Genomic DNA, 20,839 nt, shown 5'->3' on the forward strand with positions numbered 1-20,839 from the left:
GGCTTCTCTCGTCACCGCTATTGTCCTGAAGATATGGCAAATCAGATGTTTCTGGAATACTGATTAGTTGGGGGGTATTCCATCCCCCGCGGCTATTTAAGACGGGCGAGATAGTGGCGGGCGCCTTTTCATTGCTGTCTTTCCTGACAGCATTGAAGTGGCATCTTGGCAGAACGGACCCGACTTTAAAAGCAGTTTCTGCCAAGCTGCAAGAGAAAAAAAAAATTCAAATGAATAGGTAGCCAGTGATTGGCTGAGAGCTTTCAGCCAATCAGTGGCTTCCCAATCATTTGTATGGGCTTTTTTTTCTTGCAGTTTGGCTCCCTGCTCCTCCTGTCCGGCTCTCTGTTCCCCCCGCTCGCCGCCTCTATGTCCGCCACCCACCTGCTCCCTCCACCTGCAGCTCCCCGGGAGTTGCATGTGATAAATTGCATGCAATTTAGCACATGCAAAATATGGCACATCAAGTGCCTAATTGTGTGTGACCCCTCCTGAGGAGCTGCTGAGGAAATTCAGAGCGGGCCGAGAACAGGCCAGGGTCACAACTGCTGGGACATCCCGACAGCTGTGACCCGAGATTGACCTGAGATTGAATACCCATCCATAGTCTTCCAGCCAGTGGAATAAAATCATGCCATTGGCTGGGCATAGTCCAATCCTTTAGTTATATACAAATATCATGGCAATGTGTAATTTAAATCAATGTGTTTCTGCTTTACAGATGGACTCCTGTTCCAGAACATTGCTACTGTCCTACTCTTTCTCACCTTCTGAAGAGGCAAAAAACTTACCCTTTGAGGATCCCCTACATTTATAACTCGAAGGAATATACCATAAATGGGCACATTGAATACTTAACGAACTCCTTATTTCTACCTACCTATCTCTCAGGGACACTATTCTATATGGGCACTGCTCCTACAAGGTCGGATTACTCTAGCCACTATGGAGGATCAGCAGCTATACAAGACGCACTTCGTATCCAACAGCAGCGATAATATTTACTATCAACATATGCAGCATCAGGTGAACAGCCAGGTGCTCAACCACAGTTATGACTCGTTGGATAAGAACGCCTCAGAGTCATCCTCTTCCTCACCCCACTTATCCCAAGATTCCAGAGATGGCACAATAATTTCTGGAACTACAAATATCGGACAGGTTGATTTGTCCAGGACAACTCACTGGACAAATGTGGGGTCTGGTAGTCGCATTCAGGAGAACAGTCATTTAAATTGCTTTGACCAAAGCCTACAGTGGGGTTCCCAGGCACAAAATGATGGCAACCAGGTGTCTTACTATTCTGTACAGGACAATCGGCCTAAAGCAACCAGCGGGGCTTTACATAAGTTGGACTCTTTTACGCAGGTCTTTGCCAGGCAGAACTTAAGAATCCATGCCATGTCTCAGGGTGTACCGGAACAGTCGTCACTTATGGACGGTGACAGTACTCTCCGGCAGTTGCTGTCACTCAAGCCAGTCTCCGAGCAGCAAGCTCAACCAAGCACTTTGGACAGATATCCTCAGGTTTCTCAGCAAATGTATCCAGGACTAGCAAGTCAACAGCAGAAGCATCAGCTACGGCCACAATCACATTTTTATTATCTTCAGCAACCTGCACAGGTGCAGTCGTCATCTCTAATGCAACAAGGCCACCAGTTTGGCCAGCAAGTGCAGTCTCACCAGGCACTACCGCAGCATTCACAGGACATGCTGAAAACTCATTACTATATGCAGCATCATCAGGCAGGACAGCAGCGTCTTGCAGTTGAGGACATGAAGCAACAGCGCAGTTTTTCTGGTCATGTGTCTCAGTATTATCAGATGCAGCCTGCGGGGCAAGAAATGCATCATAGTTTGCAGCAATCACATAATCATCACTTACAACTCCAACAACCGGTGTACAACACAGAATGCAATTCCAAAGCTGAACCGTATGCGCAGGAAAAGTCTCACAGCGTGCAGCTTATTCAGCTGGGTGCCGTGCCGCAGTATGTGTATCAGAACGCCCAGCCTCTCAGGTATTCATATAAACAGAGCATGGTGCCACAACAGCAGCTGCAACAGGAACTCAGCCCGCAAAAGCCATATAACAATGAAGTTCGACCTCCAGTTCTCATTGACAGCCCTGTGAGTCTATCAAATGCAGACGCTATAAACAGCTATAGCCAGGATATGGGAGTCATGACCAATGAGGACCCTCACCAGCAGGTTTTAGCACAAGACACCTCCTACTTGCACAGCAGTGAAGGAGCTCATCTTTCTCCAAGCACAGTGTGGCCCCAGGTAAAGTAATGTGGAGTATGGGGCATGATAAAGGAATAAATATCCCAGGTTGCCTACTTTTAAAGTCTCTTCTCCGGGCTTCTCCCGGGGAGACTATCAGCAGCACTTCGGGGGGCGGGGTCTGATGTAGAAGATTTGCATATTTAGCCCTTCCCCGAAAAGCCACGAATCGCGAGAAATTAATTGGGGGGGCCGTATCCGCGGTGAGGGTAACCTGATTACGGGAGCCTCCTGGCCATTCCGGGAGGGTAGGCAACCCTGGGATATCCATGTTGTCTGTATTGATGAGAGCTGATTTTTATTACATAGCTGACTTAAGGTGGCCATACACTACTGCGATGTATCACAGCAGCGTATGGCTATCCAACCCGCCTGAGCCGCCCGAAGCCTTCCCGGGGCGTCAGGATCGCATGCAATGTATCGCATGCATTCCATTTATATGTGATGTATCGCATGCAACCCCATCCCCCACCGTCAGGAGGGGAGTTGAGTCGGTGGTCGGACAGGCAGCAGGTCTGACCACCGGCTCAGGTCTGATGTGCATGAGACTGTCAAGGGGGATGTCAAACACCTCCGATTTGGGTGATTTCTCATACTGTATTACTTTTTTTCAGCACGTGTCAGATGGGCACCCTCAGACCATATCTCCAGATAACAGGTACCGTACAGTTTTACATTGCTTTATAAAAGATATATAATGAAATAAATGACAAATAATATAGATAGCTACATACATATATATATATATATAGTCGCGCTCATCGTTCCAGCGCCACAAACTCTCGTGCTTGTTTGGCGCGCCATTGTCACACCCGCAGCATGGAATTGCTACACTGCACTGTGTTTCCATGAGCCACAGGAGTGAATTATACGCACATGCATGGTGACGTAATTGCGCCAGCCGCACGTGCCGATTGGTGTGTCAACGATGAGGGCGGCTACATCTAATTAGGGTATAGCTAGATAGGAAGATAGATAGATACAAGCAGTCAATTGCTATTTTTCCATTTAGCACACATACAAAAAAATAATAATAAAAATGATTTTCTGTCTGTACTGGTTTGTGCAGTTTACCTGATATTGCTTCTTAGTGTACTATATATATACAGTAATAAACCTCAGGGATGAGGTAATGACCATGAGTATAAGCAGGATGTAGTAATTGCTTTTTACCTGGAATGTAACAGTTGCTTTCTACTTTGCATTGTTTAAAAGGCAATTAGTTGTATTATAAAACTCTAAACCAGCAGCCCCCAGCTGCTCTGGAACTACACTACCCAGCCTGCCCTGCCACAGTTTTATCACGCCCTAATAGCAAAACTGTGGCAAGGCATGCTGGGATATGTAGTTGCACTGTAGTCGGGGTCCTCGTGTCGAATACCTTTGCTCTAAGTTAAATTGCTTGACCACTTTGTATATGACTATAGGTCATTGTTTAGCTTTGACTTAGTGATCTGCTTTATTTCTCTCATAGTAAAGACATATCTCATTGTACGGTTCTTACGATTTAATATTTTATCCATCCAAACTATCCAATGTTTTCATGGTGTATATATATATATATATATATATATATATATATATATATCCAGCTAAATGTCTGATGATTAATGTACATAGATTATAAGCACAAAAGGCAGGTCGACATATAAAGCAGGGTATTTAGTAAAAGTTTCAGGGGGGCTGGCATATATAAAATGGCACGTACAGTATCCGGCAAGTGGATAACCTTGATATATTGAGATGACAGCACAAAGCAAACCGGTAGGCGCGAAAACTGTTTTAAACTATTTTTAAATGGATCAAGCAGGTTGTACACAGACCGCCTGGAGTCCAAAAGCCGGCTCACATGCTCAGTGTGCTTCAAAGAATTCAAGAGTCTCCCAGCTCTGAATGGCCACTTGAGGTCACATGGAGGGGTAAGACCAACCACAGTCCTTAGACAGGTAACCACATATCTTATATCTTATTTCTAGACATATGCCTTGACCTCTTCAGTGCTGGTGCTGAAGAGCCAAATATACACGTCCTCATTGGTCATCCAGGCACTGTAGGGGTTAATATAATGCTTGCTTGCTCTTTGCTTTGCTTTCTGTAAATTCCATTGTATCTTTTTGTTTGCTAAGACATTGCATTTATATACTGTAAAACATACAGACAGGTGTCTTGTAGAACTTGTATATCCAGCTTCTTAGTGGAATCTTTTTATATTGGTATGTACTGTAGAAAGAAGCTGAGAGGGAATGGTTATATTGATTAATACAACTATATTATAATATGATACTGTTCATGTACCTTTATGTTTTCTTATATTGTACTCATTTCATATTTTGCTTTTTGCGAGAATATGATTAGTATTTTTGAATAAGTAATTGGTCGAGGACCCAAAAACTGCAAGTGACTGAGGTGGATTCAACACAAACGTTTCTTATGCTAACTAAAGCTAAGTACACACTATGGGCCTGATTTTGATTCATTAGGTCCCCGCACGGGGACCTATGTTTGTTGCCAGCGCATGTGCTGGGCTTGTGTACAAGCACCCTCGCTCACATGGGGCTGGAGGTGGCTGCAGCGGGACATGGGAACGACCAGTGTTTCATGGGCATTCCCATGCAAACAATGGGCGTTCCCATGCAAATGGTGGCATGACACAGGTGCTGAGGGCGGGAGGCTGACGCCAGCCGCTCGCCCTGTTTTCAGCCGGAAGCCCGCACATATAAGTCATTCTCCACTGACTTATATTTGCGACCCCTGGAGAAATTAATGAAGGATTTCTCCAGCAGCGGGACAGCAGTGTCTTCGAAACACATCCCCTTGCATGGCTCCAAGGGGATATGGTGGCAGGGGGGCGGGTTGGCGGGTTGGCGGAGCGACGGGTGGGCACACTGGGTCTTGGTAGGCTTACCATGTCAACCAGAATTTTCCATTTTTGGCCCGATTTTCCAATATTTGATTAATTGACCTGATTTATTGTATTGCGTATCTGAATGATCGTTTCAGCGATAACGTGGACAGATCAGGCCCACAAACGTGACTGTTTGTTTATCCGATCTGTCCAACAGGATCAAATATATCGGCCATAATTTCCGGATGTGGACTTTTGGGTGGGCATTTTCCATAATCTGACCATATGTCCAGGTGGAAAAGTTGGCTAGTGTGTGGGCAAACCTGAATTTTCCATCAGCCAATTTTACAAGAAAACGTGTAACACAGATATCGGGTCCTTCTTCTAGACAAATATGCGTCCTTATTTTTGTAACAGTGTGTACTTACCTTTATCAGATACGAAGGGGCACCGATGCATTTTCAGTCGATAAAAGGGCCTGAAATTGCGATTTATGACTGATGGTGATTACCATAGCATAAAATCAGCTGCCGTTTTTATCGGCCAAAAATGAAGATCTCGAAGGTCACTGGAGCGTTTCTCGGGGATGTTTCAGACTACCATGATAGTCTTGAGACAGAATCAGGCCCTTTGTGCAGTGTACCTTTCATGAGTGTTGTTAGTGTTGGGATAGTGGGTAATCGAGGTTGAAAGTCTGTAATTATCTGTGCAGGAGGAAAGTGTGGAGGAAAACCTCACCCCCATCATCATGCCTGTCTCTGTGCCTGTATCGCTTGCGGCACCTGAGCCTATTGCACAAATCAGCTGCCCAACAGATCAGCCGGATGGCAGCGTGTCCGATGATGAAATGCCCGTCTTAACAAGGATGACTTACTCCCCACCGTCCACTCCAACGACGGTCAGCTCATGCGCATCTTCTGTGAGTGCCTGCCTCTGTCTGCTACTCTGTTGCTGTGTTTATCCTTTGTTGCTGATGGCTGGTCCAGAGACACTTGCAGGGCCATTTTCTGTGTTGCCAATTCTATATTATTTAATCTTTATCTGGAATAAATTATAATGATAATAACATTAATATATTGCTTAAAGTCTGGTCACCTAGTGCATAAGTATTTTGGGCTCCCAACAGCAACTGAGACATTGTTCTGTATTAATGGTCTTTGTGTCTGTTCAGTTATATAAATATTACAAAACATGTACCTCACTCAAATTAGACTTTGTAGGGGGACCCCCACAACAAAACAAACCTATGGGGTAGGCTAGCATAGCGAAATCATCACCATTTTTAGTTCCTCCAGCATGAGACCTTCCATATCCATTGAAACAATATTAACGCAGATATAAGGGGAATGGTATAACTCACCGACAGTCGGTACTCAGACGGCCGTTTCGCAGACATCGGAATCCTGAGTATCAGGAGCCACACAGGAGGGACAGCGCATTCAAGCCACTTGCGGGCTTGCTGCACTCGCCACGCCACCCATTGTATTCTTCCTCTATGGAGGTAATGGGCCCTCACAAGGGAGAATAGCCCGCGTAAGTAAGGATTCCGAATGTCGGCCTCCTGACTGTCTGAATTCCGATGTTGGAGAAACGGTCGTCGGAATCCCAACTGTCATCCGGCACCCGATAAAAGCCCATCCCTAAAATATGTAATGATTATCCATGTAGTATTTATTGCAGGAGTCACTACAAGCTCTCTTAGTTATAGTTTGCAGTTAAACTTGTTTTTCTACTCATTGTAAACTTGTAAATTCTAAAATGCTCACATTAACCAGAGAAGTGGCTTAAAAATCTGAACAAAATGTTGTGTACCTCGTTTAACGTTGTTCCTAGCTGCTGGCACTTTTGTATTATGCAACAGCGCATTGGCTTGTAGAATAGCAGCAATGGATATCTAGAATGGCTAACATACACAACATGGGCAGATATGTGTGGATACCCCTTGTAAGAAGTCTGGCAGGGCATTACAGCCACCCCCATTGCTTATAGGTAATAAAATCAAGCATACAGCCATGCAATCTCCATAGCAGACACTGGAATGAGCTGTACTGATGAGCTCAGTGATGTGGCTATGTCATAAAGTGCCACCTTTCCAAAAAGCCAGTTCAACATGCTTGTGCTCTGCTAGTTCTGCTATGGACAGCTGTAAATGCTGTTATTGTGAGATGGAGACTGGTATGAGTAATCACTGCCCAGCTGTGAAGCGGTTTGCCACAGAAGCTCATAGTACGGGTCTGCCGAGTGGTAAGGTAAAATAGCAAGGAATGACCCTGATAATGGGCCTTATTCTGGTTCACTCTCAGAGGCAAATTCCTTCTCAAATGGACAAAACCATATGCACTGCAGGGGGGGGCACAGTTAATTTGTGCAGAGAGAATTAGATTTGGGTGGGGTTTTACTTCAAAGTGAGATCTATATTGCAGTGTAAAAATAAAGCAGTCAGTATTTTCCCTGCACAGAAACAAGTCACCCAAAATCTAATTCTCTCTGCACATTTTACATCTGCCCTCTGCAGTGCACATGGATTTGTCCATTTGAGAAGGAATTTGCCTCTGAAAGTGAACCAGAATAAATCCCATTGTGCCAATCTCACCCCACTATAGTAGTGTCAGTAACCTGTTTCCTGTTAGTGCATTACAGGTTGTGCTCATACACTGTCTAGGCCAGAGGTGGCCAAACCTGTCCTCAAGATCTACCAACAGTTCATGTGTCTCAGGCATCCTGTGGATCTATAGTAGGAATGAATGCAGCATATTTGAAAATGTGACGGTTAGTAATCACTACAGCTGTGCATCAGCTTGGTGGTATGGAAAACGTGGACCATTGGTAGATCTCAAGGACCGGTTTGGCCAGCCATGGTCTAGGTGCTATATATAGAGTTAATTCATGCACACACACACAAACGCACATGGGGGGGTCTTTCTAATTGATTCAGTAAGCTGTGAAGCTCGCAGCTTACCGAGTCCATGTTTCGTCAGCCGCACACCCCCGGCGGCCCGACCTGCCCATGGGAAACCCCGAATTCCGTTCACTACGTGGGAACCAGAATCGGACCAATAAGCCATTCAACATTGTTAGAAAATAATGAGGGAAATGGTGTTATACTGTATATTACATAGGAATATCAGGCTGCGGTTTTTGATTCTTGTCAACTATCATTTAGGATATGTTCCGAAAACTACACCACCCTGGTCCGACATTGGGCAAAGAGTCAGAAAGCATCAAACCTCAGCAAGAGAGGAGAAAGTATCGCCATAGGCCTGAACCGCTATTCATACCTCCCCCTTCCTTCTGTACCAATGCAACTTACTCAGGCGCAACACTGTACCAAAGCCAGCTCCGCTCCCCATGTTTCATGGGGGACCCCTTGCTGCTTGGAGCCAAGGAGACGCCCACTTACACTCCACCTCCTATGCTCAGCCCTGTGCGGCAGGGATCTGGCCTCTTCAGCAGTGTCATCATGGCCGCACACAATGCACACCTCCCTCTCACTCCACTGACACCCACGCCAAGGGTGCTGCTCTGTCGGCCTAGTAAGTATTATACTGAATCTTTAAAATGAATGTGCATTATGCTGTTCTGTACCAAATAGACAGATGTCATGAGATATAAAATTGATAATGACAGTAACTAGGAATCCTGTGTGTGCCAGAACATTCAAGATTGGAGATCAGGGGCAAAATGTAATAGGTTGCGATTTTTGGACGAGTTCCAAACTCGCCAGAAATCGCACCTTTAAAAATCGCGTTTTTTGCCACGAATTCACATATGTAATGAGATGCGAATTAGCGGCAAAAAATGTGATTTGCCGCGATTTCAAGCGATTTTTAGTCATGAAAATGTGCGCATTTTCAGTCATGAAAATGTGCGCATTTTCATAAATGCGATTTTGTGTTAAAAAAAAATTTTGATAAAAAAACGGCCTGGGGTCCCCCCTCCTAAGCATAACCAGCCCCGGGCTCATTGAGCCGGACCTGGTTCCAAAAATACGGGGGACAAAAAGCATAGGGGTCCCCCGTATTTCTGAAACCAGCCCCGGACTCTTGGACCGGTCCTGGTTCCAAAAATACGGGGGACAAAAAATCTGGGGGTCCCCCGTATTTTGAAACCAGCACCGGGCTCCAACAGCCCGCGGTGTCATGCCACAGCCGGGGGACACTTTTTATACAAGGTCCCCCCGGCCCAAACATGAGCACCGTGGCTGGTCAGCCTTGGACGGGGTACCTGGAGGAGTGGGGACCCCCCCAAAAAAGGGGTCCCCCCCCCAGGCTTCACCCGTCCAGGGCTGAAGCCCGGGGCTGTCACCGGCATCCGTGGCCAGTGGACGCCGGCCTGATAGGGTTAAATCGATCATAGTTACATTGCTTTATACCGGAGAACTACAAGTGCCAGCAGACCTCCCCTGCATGCTGGGACTTGGAGAACCACAAGTCCCAGCATGCGGGGCATTAATGGGCCCGCTGGGACTTGTAGTCCACCTGTAAAAAGAATGTTTATAAAAAACACACACACAGAGAAGTAAAAGTTTATTACACACACACCTCACTTTTACACCAGCGTTACTTACCATTCCTGGATCCAGCGCTGGTCTGGCTGCTTCACAGCCGGCTCCCCCCGCACTGACAGGCAGCGGGGAGAACCGGCTTTCTCCGTTGCCTCTAACAGCTTCTGTAGCGCTGTTCCAGCGCTACAGAGGCTGAGAGCGCGATTGGCCGATACGTCTCCATGGAGACGCACAGCTCAGTCCTGATTGGCTGAGCTATGCGTCTCCATGGAGACGCATAGCTCAGCCAATCGCGCTCTCAGCCTCTGTAGCGCTGGAACAGCGCTACAGAAGCTGTTAGAGGCAATGGAGAAAGCCGGTTCTCCCCGCTGCCTGTCAGTGCGGGGGGAGCCGGCTGTGAAGCAGCCAGACCAGCGCTGGATCCAGGAATGGTAAGTAACGCTGGTGTAAAAGTGAGGTGTGTGTGTGTAATAAACTTTTACTTCTCTGTGTGTGTGTTTTTTATAAACATTCTTTTTACAGGTGGCTGTTTATGCTTAGGAGGGGGGACCCCACGCTGGTTTTTTTTTAATAAAAACACTTTTACACATTTTTATTAACAGGACCATGCACAGATCTCAATGATCTGTGCATAGTTCTGTCAAATTCGCCTGTCAGAACCTGGTCTATTTTTTTTGCGATTTTTGGTAACATTTACCAAAAATCGCACCCTATTACGTTTGCGAGTTGTATACTTTATAATGGGAAAACATCTGGATGCGATTTGAAAAGTGACTAAAAATCGCCACTTTCAAAAGTGCGATTTCGCAGTAAAAAGTGCGATTTTTACCGCGATTTTCAACCTATTAAATGTGCGATTTTCGGAAAATGTGCGATTTCGGACGTTTTTGACCAAAAATCGCACATGTCTAAAAAATCGCACCCTATTACATTTCGCCCCAGAGGTCTGATGCAGGCAAACTAACATGATTTTGGGAAATTAGATTATCTATTACATTACATTACTACATGGCTTCGTGTCACATAATTGTTTACACACTTTAAAACTGTAAAAAAAAAAAGCTTTTTTATTAGCGTTTTGCGACTGAGATAATATAAAAAATGGTTGGTTGGCAGTAAAGTGAGCTAAATGCTTAATAGTCCCCGACACACTTCAGCGGTAGCCATTTTGTGAAAGGGACCAATTGTCTTGAGAATGCAGCCTATACATTTACTGGACCACACAGAGACATGTATCTGAGCAATATCACTGGTTACTAGTGAATTGTAGTAGTCTGCATTTGTGGGAATATTGGTTTTCCTTACAAAATGTTTCCTTCTCTGTGTCGCTATTGCAGCGGCGATTATTATCCAGCATGCTGAATAAATCTATAATCGCCGGTATCAGGGCCAGTGTTCTCACCGGATAACACTGGCCCTGACAAATCACTATGCATCGCTGTGTACTGTGCGATGATGCGCGATCTAGCATTGCTCAGGACGCTCTAGCAGCACATCTCCCCATACGCAGGCCCCATTTCTGCAAATGCAGTGGTTTGTGTCCTCAGGCAATGGGGGAGGGGCTTTGATTATGCATTATGCATTATTAAGCCTCCAACAACTTCTATGGGGAAATGCAGGATACAGGAGGTGGCCTGCTACTTCGGGCTTCTAGGAGATAAACACTTTGTGATTCTCTGGGAGGTTGTGGATGTACAGTCAAGTATGAATAATATGGAGGGTTATTATACTGTATGGCTATGTTACTGCTGCAGGTTGGGCAGTCAGGGAAACTTGGCCACACTGGTCTATACATTCCAGAATGCCTTGCTCTACCACAAACACAGGACCAGACAATCAGAATGGGGGGCCTCTGAAATGGATCAGCCAAATTTCATTATGGGGTCCAAAAATTTTGTTATGCCCTAGAATATTATTATTTATTCTCCGGGACACGTCAGGGGCCACAGGCTTTACTTTGGGTAGTGGAGTGGGAGTCAGAGCTTCCAGCACCCTAGAGGTTAAATTTCTCTACCCCCCATGCAGACAGGCTCCTCCCCCCCTTTTCCCCGCCTCCAGGTTCAGACTCTGTTTTTTCTGGTGCTGGCTGCATTATGCAGCCTTACTTCATTTTATTTTTAAAACCTGTGGCCCCTGACAAAGAAGAAAGAGATTTACCAGGTAAGACACAAATCTCCTTTTAACATCTATTATACTATATGTTTCTCAGACAGCTTTGATGGAACCAGTGCTACACCAGGACCTGGAGAACACACTGTTGATGTTAAACCGTAAGCTATTATATATATTTATGTATATACAGTATTGCATTTCTGTAACAGCCATAGGGGGTTATTCTGCTTGATTCGCAAGGCTGGGAATTCACAGCCATGCGAGTCCACCAATCCCCACCAGACGAATGCCGTGTGGACATAGACATAAAAATGCTGAGGTTCCCTGGGGTAAGGTTATGGCGTTGGGGTTATCCAGCTCCTGGCTGCTAAAAGGGAAAATAATATTATCCATTCAGAGCTTGAAATTGTGATAATTAGGAGTAATTATCTGTGAATTTGCATACGTACTGTCACACACAGATACGCACACACACACACACACACACATACATACACATTTACAGTACATAGTCATATTCATTCATACACATGGGGCCTTATTCTGGTTGGTGCGGCCGGGCCGTACGCGTACGTCCCGGGGTTTTTTATGATCTGCGCATGCGTACATTCGCTAATGCGCAGGCGCGAACACTCCACAACGCTTACGGACGGGTCTCTACGTGCAAAAAAACCTATACGCGAGTGTACGGGCATTGGGGGCGGCATAGGGGCGTAATGAGGGGAGCGGCCGAAATAATGAGGGAAAATGGGCGTAAATATGGGCGTACACGGGGGTGTGCACCAAAAATGAGCGGTGCTACTACCGCACGATCGACTAAAGCACCGTTCATTTCGGACACAAAACAGGCGGCCGCCAACCGCCATCTCAAACCACCCCTACAGATACCGCATGCCAGCGTGCGCCTGGGTTTGCTAATTTACGCTGATTACTACTCAAACACATACACCTGAATGTAATAACCAATGCTGCAGTCTATTAAGTCCAAACCATGATTTCACTACCTGCAAGCCACACACAGCACTCAAACACATTGGAAGCTTATCTTTCTATACTTCTCTACATTTAAAGGTTTGTTTAATTTAAGGTAAGAATCTTTGTAAGACCTGCTTATATATGCAAAGGTAGGTATTTGTTAAACAGTTAGACACATTCACTACGTGCTTTCATAGACTTTACACAGTAGCACACTCAATCTACACAAGTCGACATGTGTCAACGTGTTCACTCTAATACAAACATAGGTTTTGTATTTATGATACAATAACATAAACCACATCTAACACCTACAAAGGATGTTTCAGCAATGTTTTAAGCCCATGGCCACTATTTTGCACATTAATTAATTCAATCAATTAATTAATTTTCATAATTATAGTTAAAAGGCAAGATTTGCAGGTCCATATATGTGAAGGGTATGCCAGCGTGCACGGACGTACGCTCACTCTCACGAGCGGTGACATAAGCTGACTTTTCTATTGAAAACAATAGGGACCCGTCCGTGCAAGCTGGCGTACGCTCAGATAGCCGCAAGAAGTCGGTGGGAAGACGGCCGAGAGACGTCTGTAAACGGTGGTGTACGCTCAATTGTACGCCAGTTGTCGGAGTGTAAGGGCTGGCCCGTCCGTGTACGTTGGCGTACGCTCAATTGTACGCCACTCCCCTTTGCCGTTGTTTCTGTCCGTACGAATGCGGCTGAGTTGTGGGTGGACTTAACCCCAACGGCCGCGTACGGATAGCGTACGTTAATAGCGAACGTACGCACGTTTGGCCGCTACGATCAGAATAACCTCCATGGTCACATACAGATGCACATACTTACAAACATACTGGGCCTAATTCAGACCTGTTAGCACTGCTGCAATTTTTGCAGATGGACAAAAACATGCTGCACTGAAGGTGGGGCAGATATAACATGTGCAGAGAGTTAGATTTGGGTGGGGTGTGTAAGAATGAAGCAGCCAGTATTTACTCTGCACAGAAACAAAATAACCCCCAAATCTTAAGGTCCCCATACACTATGCAAGGACCTGATTTACCTTAGTTCCACCAGCAGCTGATGGGTCAGATTCCAACTCATATTATGCTCTGCCTGTCTGACCTCTGACTCTGATCCGATGTGCACAGGATGACGCATCGGATTAGATGACAAGCACATCCGATTTCTCGGCCCAATCTGTTGGTATCGGGTGAAATTGGGCCCAAATTAGACAAGTGTGTGGAGGACTTAACTTTCTGCACATGTTACATCTGCATGGTTTTGTCCATCTGCAAAAATGTTAGCCTTGCTAACAGGTCTTATAAGCCCACTATCACATAGTCATAAACATTGGGGGTAAATTCCTGCATTGCCACAGGTGATAAATATCCTAGTTTCGGAATGCATGTTAAATATAGTGAATCATAAAATATAAGGGTAGATTTATTAAGCTCTGTGAAATGATAAAGTGTCTGGTTTTCATCACCGGCCAATCAGCTCTTACCTGTCATTTTTCAAACCAATCCTGTAACTTCACTGATTGGCCGGTGATAAAAACCAGACACTTTATCACTTCACCGAGCTTAATAAATCTGCCCCATAGTTATTAAAGGGGCTGCCCAGTTAACTGCCAACCACCACCTCATTATGGTCACTCCCATATTGGTCATCTGCTTTTTTTTATCTACTCAAAAATATCTGGTGATCCAGTAATGCTAGAGTTCCGTGTGCATAGATCCCTACAGTCATCTGTCATGGTATTGGATTTGGCAGGTGTACCTACGTTTTTGTGCCCGTCAATTGGTTTGTCATTTAGAGAGGCTGTTGTTGCAGATCAAATGTGCTTTAATTGTACATGGGATAGTTTCAAGGGCGTAACTACCATAGGTGCAAGAAGTGGATAGTTTCACTATTGTGTAAGCACATAATAGAATGGAGCTGGAATAAAATCATACAGATATCCCCTGTAAATCCAGATTAAACTGTAATAGTCTTTAAAAGGAAATAAAACGTATAGAATACACAATTTTGAACAGTGAAAATTGCAAGGCCGCACAAATAACAACAAAGCTTCAGGTGTACATGATATGCAACTGCCACATACAAAGCATCTCTTCTAAACATCTCGCCTAATATGGTACTGTGGTCCTCGAACCTACTGACAGTGTGTATAAAGCCCCATATACACTGTTTTTTTGTTTTTAAAGTTTTTTGAATATCTTTAAAAAAAAGTAGTGTGTACACTCAATATTGTTAGCGATGCGCCCTCCCACACATTGTTTATGACCCCTCCTCTGCTGAGCATGTATGTAATTTTTTGCTATAGAGGCAACAACAAGCATGTTCAGTTGGTCCCTGTGATGTCACTGAACGATATGGTTTACTGATATTGTTCAGTGTGTATGCTCAGTTAGGTCACCTGAGGCTGATATCGTTATCGATATAGCCCATGGTTTGGGGTGTCTAGTGTGTACGGGGCTTAAGTACACTTGTCTTCTGTATGTACTATGGGGTTTATTTACTAAGATGGAAGCTCTATTGAAGATGGGATGTTGCCCATAGCAACCAATCAGGATCTGCTTGTGATTTATTTAGCACCTTTTAGAAGATAATAGATATAATCTGATTGGTTGTCCATAGCAAAATGCCATCTTCAATAGAACTCCAATCTTAGCATATAAACCCCCCTGTGCGCAGCAGAAGTTTGCACATACATCTAATTCAGAAAAATTGCTATGTTTTAAGGAGGATCAATATTGGGCCGAGATTTCAGGCAGAAATTCCAGACCTCCAGGATATTTCATTGTCCAAGAAGAATCTGCACAGAGCAACTTTAGTATGGAGACCATGGGCAGACATGGAAAGGGAAGAGTCCCAGCAAAAAGGTATGTGCCATATATTTGTATTTTTAGTAAGGCAGTATACTGCCTGGGCTGACATAGTAATATGCCTATTCAGCACCTCGGTCTCTCTCCCTCTGCTTACTGTCACACTGTGATACTGATACCCCTTTTACACCGCCGCAAAAATCTGTGTGTTTCCCGGGGACCCTGGTCAGCGGCGGTGTAAAAGGGCTTAACCCGTGTCTCTTTACATGGGACTTCTACCCAGGTTCTGGCCAGGGTAGGACATGGGCAGGACCTGGGTAGAGGGCAGTGGAAACGGGTACACTTGGTCATAGGACCCAGCTCCTGTTTACAGCAATGGGGGAAGCCCAACCTCCGGACCGCAGCATCCTGCGGTCAACAATGATTTTCCCAGTTTGAGCAAGTGTGCGTAGTCTGTACTCTGCAGATAGCAGCGGAGGCAGATAGGAGGTGAATGGATGCCTGTGTGCAGCATCCATTCACCTTGTGGATGGGGGCTGGGGAGTGCATGGGGGCTGGGGGCAGCCCAGTAGCTTACCTTGGTGCTGGGCTTGCCCCCAGTGCGACGATCAGCGGTCCCAGCACTTGGAGATGATATCATCTCCAAGCGCTGCCCCCGTTTGTTCAGGTGTAAATTTAGGTACGGATCGGACCCGGTATTTGGAACATGTATCCAAGCCAGGTCGGATCTGGGATTTGCACCGTTTACACAGCGGTGCTTACCCACAGTGTAAAATGGGGGCGGTGCCTACCCGCAGTGTAAATCGAGCAAATCCCAGATCCGACCTTGCTTGGAACCGTGTTACAAATACCGGGGACTGGGATTTAGGTGTAAAAGGGAGTCGAAAGCAAAAAAACTAAAACAGACCAAGTACCTAACAATACACTTGAACAAACCATAGGCCTAATTCAGTGGAGAAGCAGGGGTACGGATTTGCTGTGGACTGTGATAAGATAGCTGCCGCCCAGGCAGAGTGAAATACTGCAAACACCACAAGTTGATATTGAGCGCTGATTGTATATTCTGTACTGCTGCTGAACCTTAGCGGAATTACCAAAACCCCTAACAATATATGCACAAGAAAAAAGAGAAATAGGAGCAGCGCTGTACTGAATATAAAAATATATTTAATTTAAGAATTGCAATTATACACGTTATCACAGTCAAAAAATAGACAAACAAGACTTACACACATATAACATTAAGAACTCCCCCCATTTAACTGGTGCTGGTTAGGCTTATTTATTTAGAATGCAATTGCAGGGTTATTGCTCATATACAGAGCCAGTTAGTAGGTTAGTACTGAGTTCAAGTCCCCACAGAATTGTGCACATTTATCGTGGTATACTTATTTGTAATCCGGGGGTCATGCAGATGGCTTGTTATTGATGGTGAATTTCTCCGACCATTAGCAATCGGTCATATCCGAGATCAATTCATCAGCCAGATGTAATTTGGCAGCCTCAGTGTCCCCTCTCAACGCGTTTCTCCGCCTTGGTGTCCTCTCAGCGGCTTCCTCAGGAAGAGTGAAATACTGCCCCGTGCAAGTCTATGATTTGTGAATGGATCCCTGTACGCATGCCATGTGCAACTCCATCCGCTACTTACCATCAAATGATTTTCCCAGTTTGAGCAAGTGTGCGTAGCTCTGACCCTTCCACAACTCTGGAACAGAATTAGGCTAGTCGAAGCCAGAGCTGACGACATACACCCTTCCTGAAAAAGCAGCACACCACTGAGATACTATAGTGTTAATAAATATTAGTGATAGGAAGCCGAAGCTATATATAGAAAGTGAGAAAGTGTGAAAGTATTTTTTTTCTCTTACTTTCTATATACATATAGCTTCGGCTTCCTAGAACTAATATTTATTAACACTAAAGTATCTCACTGGTGTGCCGCTTTAGGCTTTCTAGCTTATGCTGTTTTTTTGGGGTGCCGCACCCTGCACCTAGGTATAGCTCTAGGGACTATAGCTCATCATGCACCTGAGACAGTAATGACGACATGTGTTAACTGTTAACTTGATTTTAGTTAACTTAAAAAGAATGATTCAAGAAAAAATTATTAAAGAACAATACAATCAATAACAAGAAGTGTCTTCCTCCAGATTAACTCCTGGAGATATGACTCCAGCTGATGGCGCACAGTCCCCCTTTGGTGCTTGTTGCGCCACTTGCAGGATCCCCATAGTCTTTCTATATTCTCGGTGTGAACCCCGCTCTCCGGATCCACAAAGTGGTAGCAGTGGATCACCCTGGCTTGATGATAGCCAGCCTGCTCCAGCTGCTCAGTTCGGTACGCCCTCCAGCAATCGGAGTAAATAGTGGTCCCCGGGAGCACGTGCCTCTTGATGGCAGCCATGAGGGTGCTGGCGTCCCCCCTCTCGACTGCAGTCAAGAAACACTCTTCGGTCTGTCTGGAGATGCCCCCGAAGATCCACTGCGTCCAACATTGGCCTTCCGCTTCACAAAGAGGCTTTCATCAACCTCCACAATGGTGCCTGGGCCGCCAATTTGTCGCTGAGGCTGCGACAGAAGGTCGACAGCGCAGGCCTCCCTCATTAAATTGTTAAATTGCACAGTGGTGGCCTGTGAGACAAAAGCGTACGCTAGTCAGCTCCTCAGCGCAGCAGAACACAAAGCGTATGAGGGTTACGAAAGTCAAATGACACCCTCTGAACCACTGTGCAGCCCTCAGACTGACCTTTTTCCAGTAGGTGCAAATATGGCAGCGCCACATCCGCTCCCTAATACTGAGCCTCATCGGGTGCCCATTGGGGCAGGTCCCTGTCTCAGACAGGAAATGTTACCCCTGAAGGAATTCCACTGCCTCCTCCTCATTCTGGGGCAGTGTAAAAACTGTCAGCCTCTCTGCAGTCATGTCTCCGATACGTCTGCCTCTCAGAGAATACAACAGCTGACTGACTACGTTAACTGTGTACCGCTCAATCTACCAGCTGACTGACTACGCAACAGCTGACTGACTGCGCTAACAGCGTACCCCTCAATTTACCAGCTGACTGACTTAGGAGCGAGAACAAAACGCTGTTCCTGACAGAGACGCTACTTCTGACTAGACACTGTTTCAGACTACGCTAGAAATAGATGTTGTTTCTATCTACAGTAGTCGTGGGTACACACACTACACCAGTTTTCACAGGGACGCTTACGCTAATTACGTACCGCCTACGCTTACTACACTACGCTACTTCTGACTGACTACGCTGGTCGCGCGGAACACACTACGCTGCCACGGGAACACATGCCTATTCTGAAAGGGACGCTACGCTAAGTACGTAACTGCCACCGTGAAACTAAACAAGTACCACAATGTATTTTTTACTTTCTCAGTATTAACCCCTCCCTCTCATGCACCTGAGTGGTATTACAAAACTAATTGAGCATCTACCACTATCCATACAGTAGGGTCAGTACTGGAATGTCCTGTTAGCACAGCAGATAGAGCAGCAGTAGGTCAGTACTGGGATGTCCTGTTAGCACAGCAGATACAGCAGCAATATGGTTTGAGTTGTTTAGGGTCTCATATCCTTGTACAGAAGACATATATTGTGCTTTACTAAGCTCTCCTTGCTGTCTTTATACAGTGGAAGTATTCCTGAGCATGTCATGCTCCAGTGTACTGCCGGGCGGAGGAACCAATCTGGAATATGCCTTACACTCTCTCTTTGAAGCCAAAGGAGACTTTGTGGTAATTTACTTGTTTAAAACTATATTATATCTTTCATCCTATGTGAAGGGAGTTGGGCGGGGCACACTTATAATTCATGGAGTGTTGTGAAGTAGGCGCTGCTGAATTGGGAAGCACATTCAGTTATCTGCGGAGTAAATTCCACATGAATACCTCCAATGCGTTACATGGTCAGTTTATGTCATTGCTTGAAAGGCTAAATTGTAATGCTCCAAAAATTGCCTCCTCATAGCCCCACCTCATCTTGTAGTGCTGTGATCTTCGGCTTTGTATAGTAGGACAGGGCCACTATGATATAATGGCTGCCTTCTCTTGGTGGAGGGCAGTGTAAATGTTGACAATTGTACAGCAGTACTGTTAATTGTAACATTGTGTAATTGTGCCATAAAGGTAATATACACACATAGAATAGATAATATTACAACAGTGCATGCACACAGGTGTATTTGTCTATTGTATTATTAATGACACCAAAACTATAGATCCCTAATCCTTCCTGACAGCTGGTTGATAATTGTGCACATACATACATAAATACAGTCCTCTGTGCTCAATTATCAGTTTTCCCTAATGGTTACAGTGTACACAAATTTGGGGTTTGGTCTGAATATCAACACTCCGAATATTGACATGGATGTGTTGGTATGTACAGTGGGAACATAGTAATAATGTTAGCATTGTGCATGTTGACAGGGGCTCGATAAGTATACTCACCCTCTCCCCCTCCCTCTAACACTCCCTATCAGATGCCTAACCCTAATCCCCCCCCCCCCCATAGTCTCCCCGTTAGTGTTTAACCTTAACCCCTCCCCCCATAGCCTAACCCTAAACCTCCACTCCTAGTGGAAGCCTAACCACCCACACACCCCACCCCAACCTTAGCTCTTCTCTAGTGCCTAACTCCAATCACCATGGAATAACACCAACAGACCAATGCATACTTATGATCAGGAATGCCAGCTATCAGGATCCCTGTGCCAGCATTTCCAGTGATGTTGGGATTCCGGCACCAGTGTTGTATCCGCTGGTTGGAATTCAGGTGCCGGGATTTCGATTGCTGGCTAGCTGATCACCTCCTCTTGGAGTGACAATATACTGTATGCTCTCTAGTGTGAGCTCTCAGGAGCAAGGCCCCCTCTGCGCTCCATCCCAAATCTGCTTCACCTTCAACAACCTTGTAAGTACCTGTCCTGTTATTATATATAATGTGTAGGACACGTAGCTCTGACTGCCCAGTACTGAAGTGAAATGATCATTTTTATCTTACTGTATCTTACTTATCTTCTTTGCTTTTTGGTACAGAGTGCTCTGGAAATGCTGCTTTTAAAAGACACGACGAGACTGAAAAGTCACCCACTAGCAAATTACCACTATGCAGGTAAAGGCTTTCCAGTAGACTTGCTTTATTCTCCATCCATAATTTCCCTACAGCCTTCCTTTTCTAGGCACATACAGTATAAATACACATGCACTGATATGAGAAACCCCTGGCCACACTATGTAGGAGGCACACCATGTGGAGGCATGGGCAAGC

General features: G+C 45.3%; 1 protein-coding gene across 6 annotated transcripts in view; it reads left to right on the forward strand.

Annotated features, from left to right (window-relative positions):
- TRERF1 (transcriptional regulating factor 1) overlaps positions 1–20,839 on the forward strand; it is a 171,195-nt gene that overhangs the window by 115,791 nt on the left and 34,565 nt on the right. For all 6 annotated transcript variants that reach the window (XM_083175677.1, XM_083175673.1, XM_083175672.1 and 3 more), the window contains 9 exons: positions 722–2,286; positions 2,901–2,944; positions 4,097–4,232; positions 5,844–6,050; positions 8,295–8,664; positions 11,845–11,905; positions 15,472–15,611; positions 19,202–19,305; positions 20,608–20,683. In XM_083175677.1, the coding sequence (XP_083031803.1) occupies positions 946–2,286; positions 2,901–2,944; positions 4,097–4,232; positions 5,844–6,050; positions 8,295–8,664; positions 11,845–11,905; positions 15,472–15,611; positions 19,202–19,305; positions 20,608–20,683 (2,479 nt within the window). In that variant the 5' untranslated portion in view covers positions 722–945. The remainder of the gene's footprint in view (positions 1–721; positions 2,287–2,900; positions 2,945–4,096; positions 4,233–5,843; positions 6,051–8,294; positions 8,665–11,844; positions 11,906–15,471; positions 15,612–19,201; positions 19,306–20,607; positions 20,684–20,839) is intronic.

The sequence above is a fragment of the Crinia signifera genome, chromosome 3 (assembly GCF_055691185.1).
Source record: "Crinia signifera chromosome 3, ASM5569118v1, whole genome shotgun sequence".
NCBI classification, from domain to species: Eukaryota; Metazoa; Chordata; class Amphibia; order Anura; family Myobatrachidae; genus Crinia; species Crinia signifera.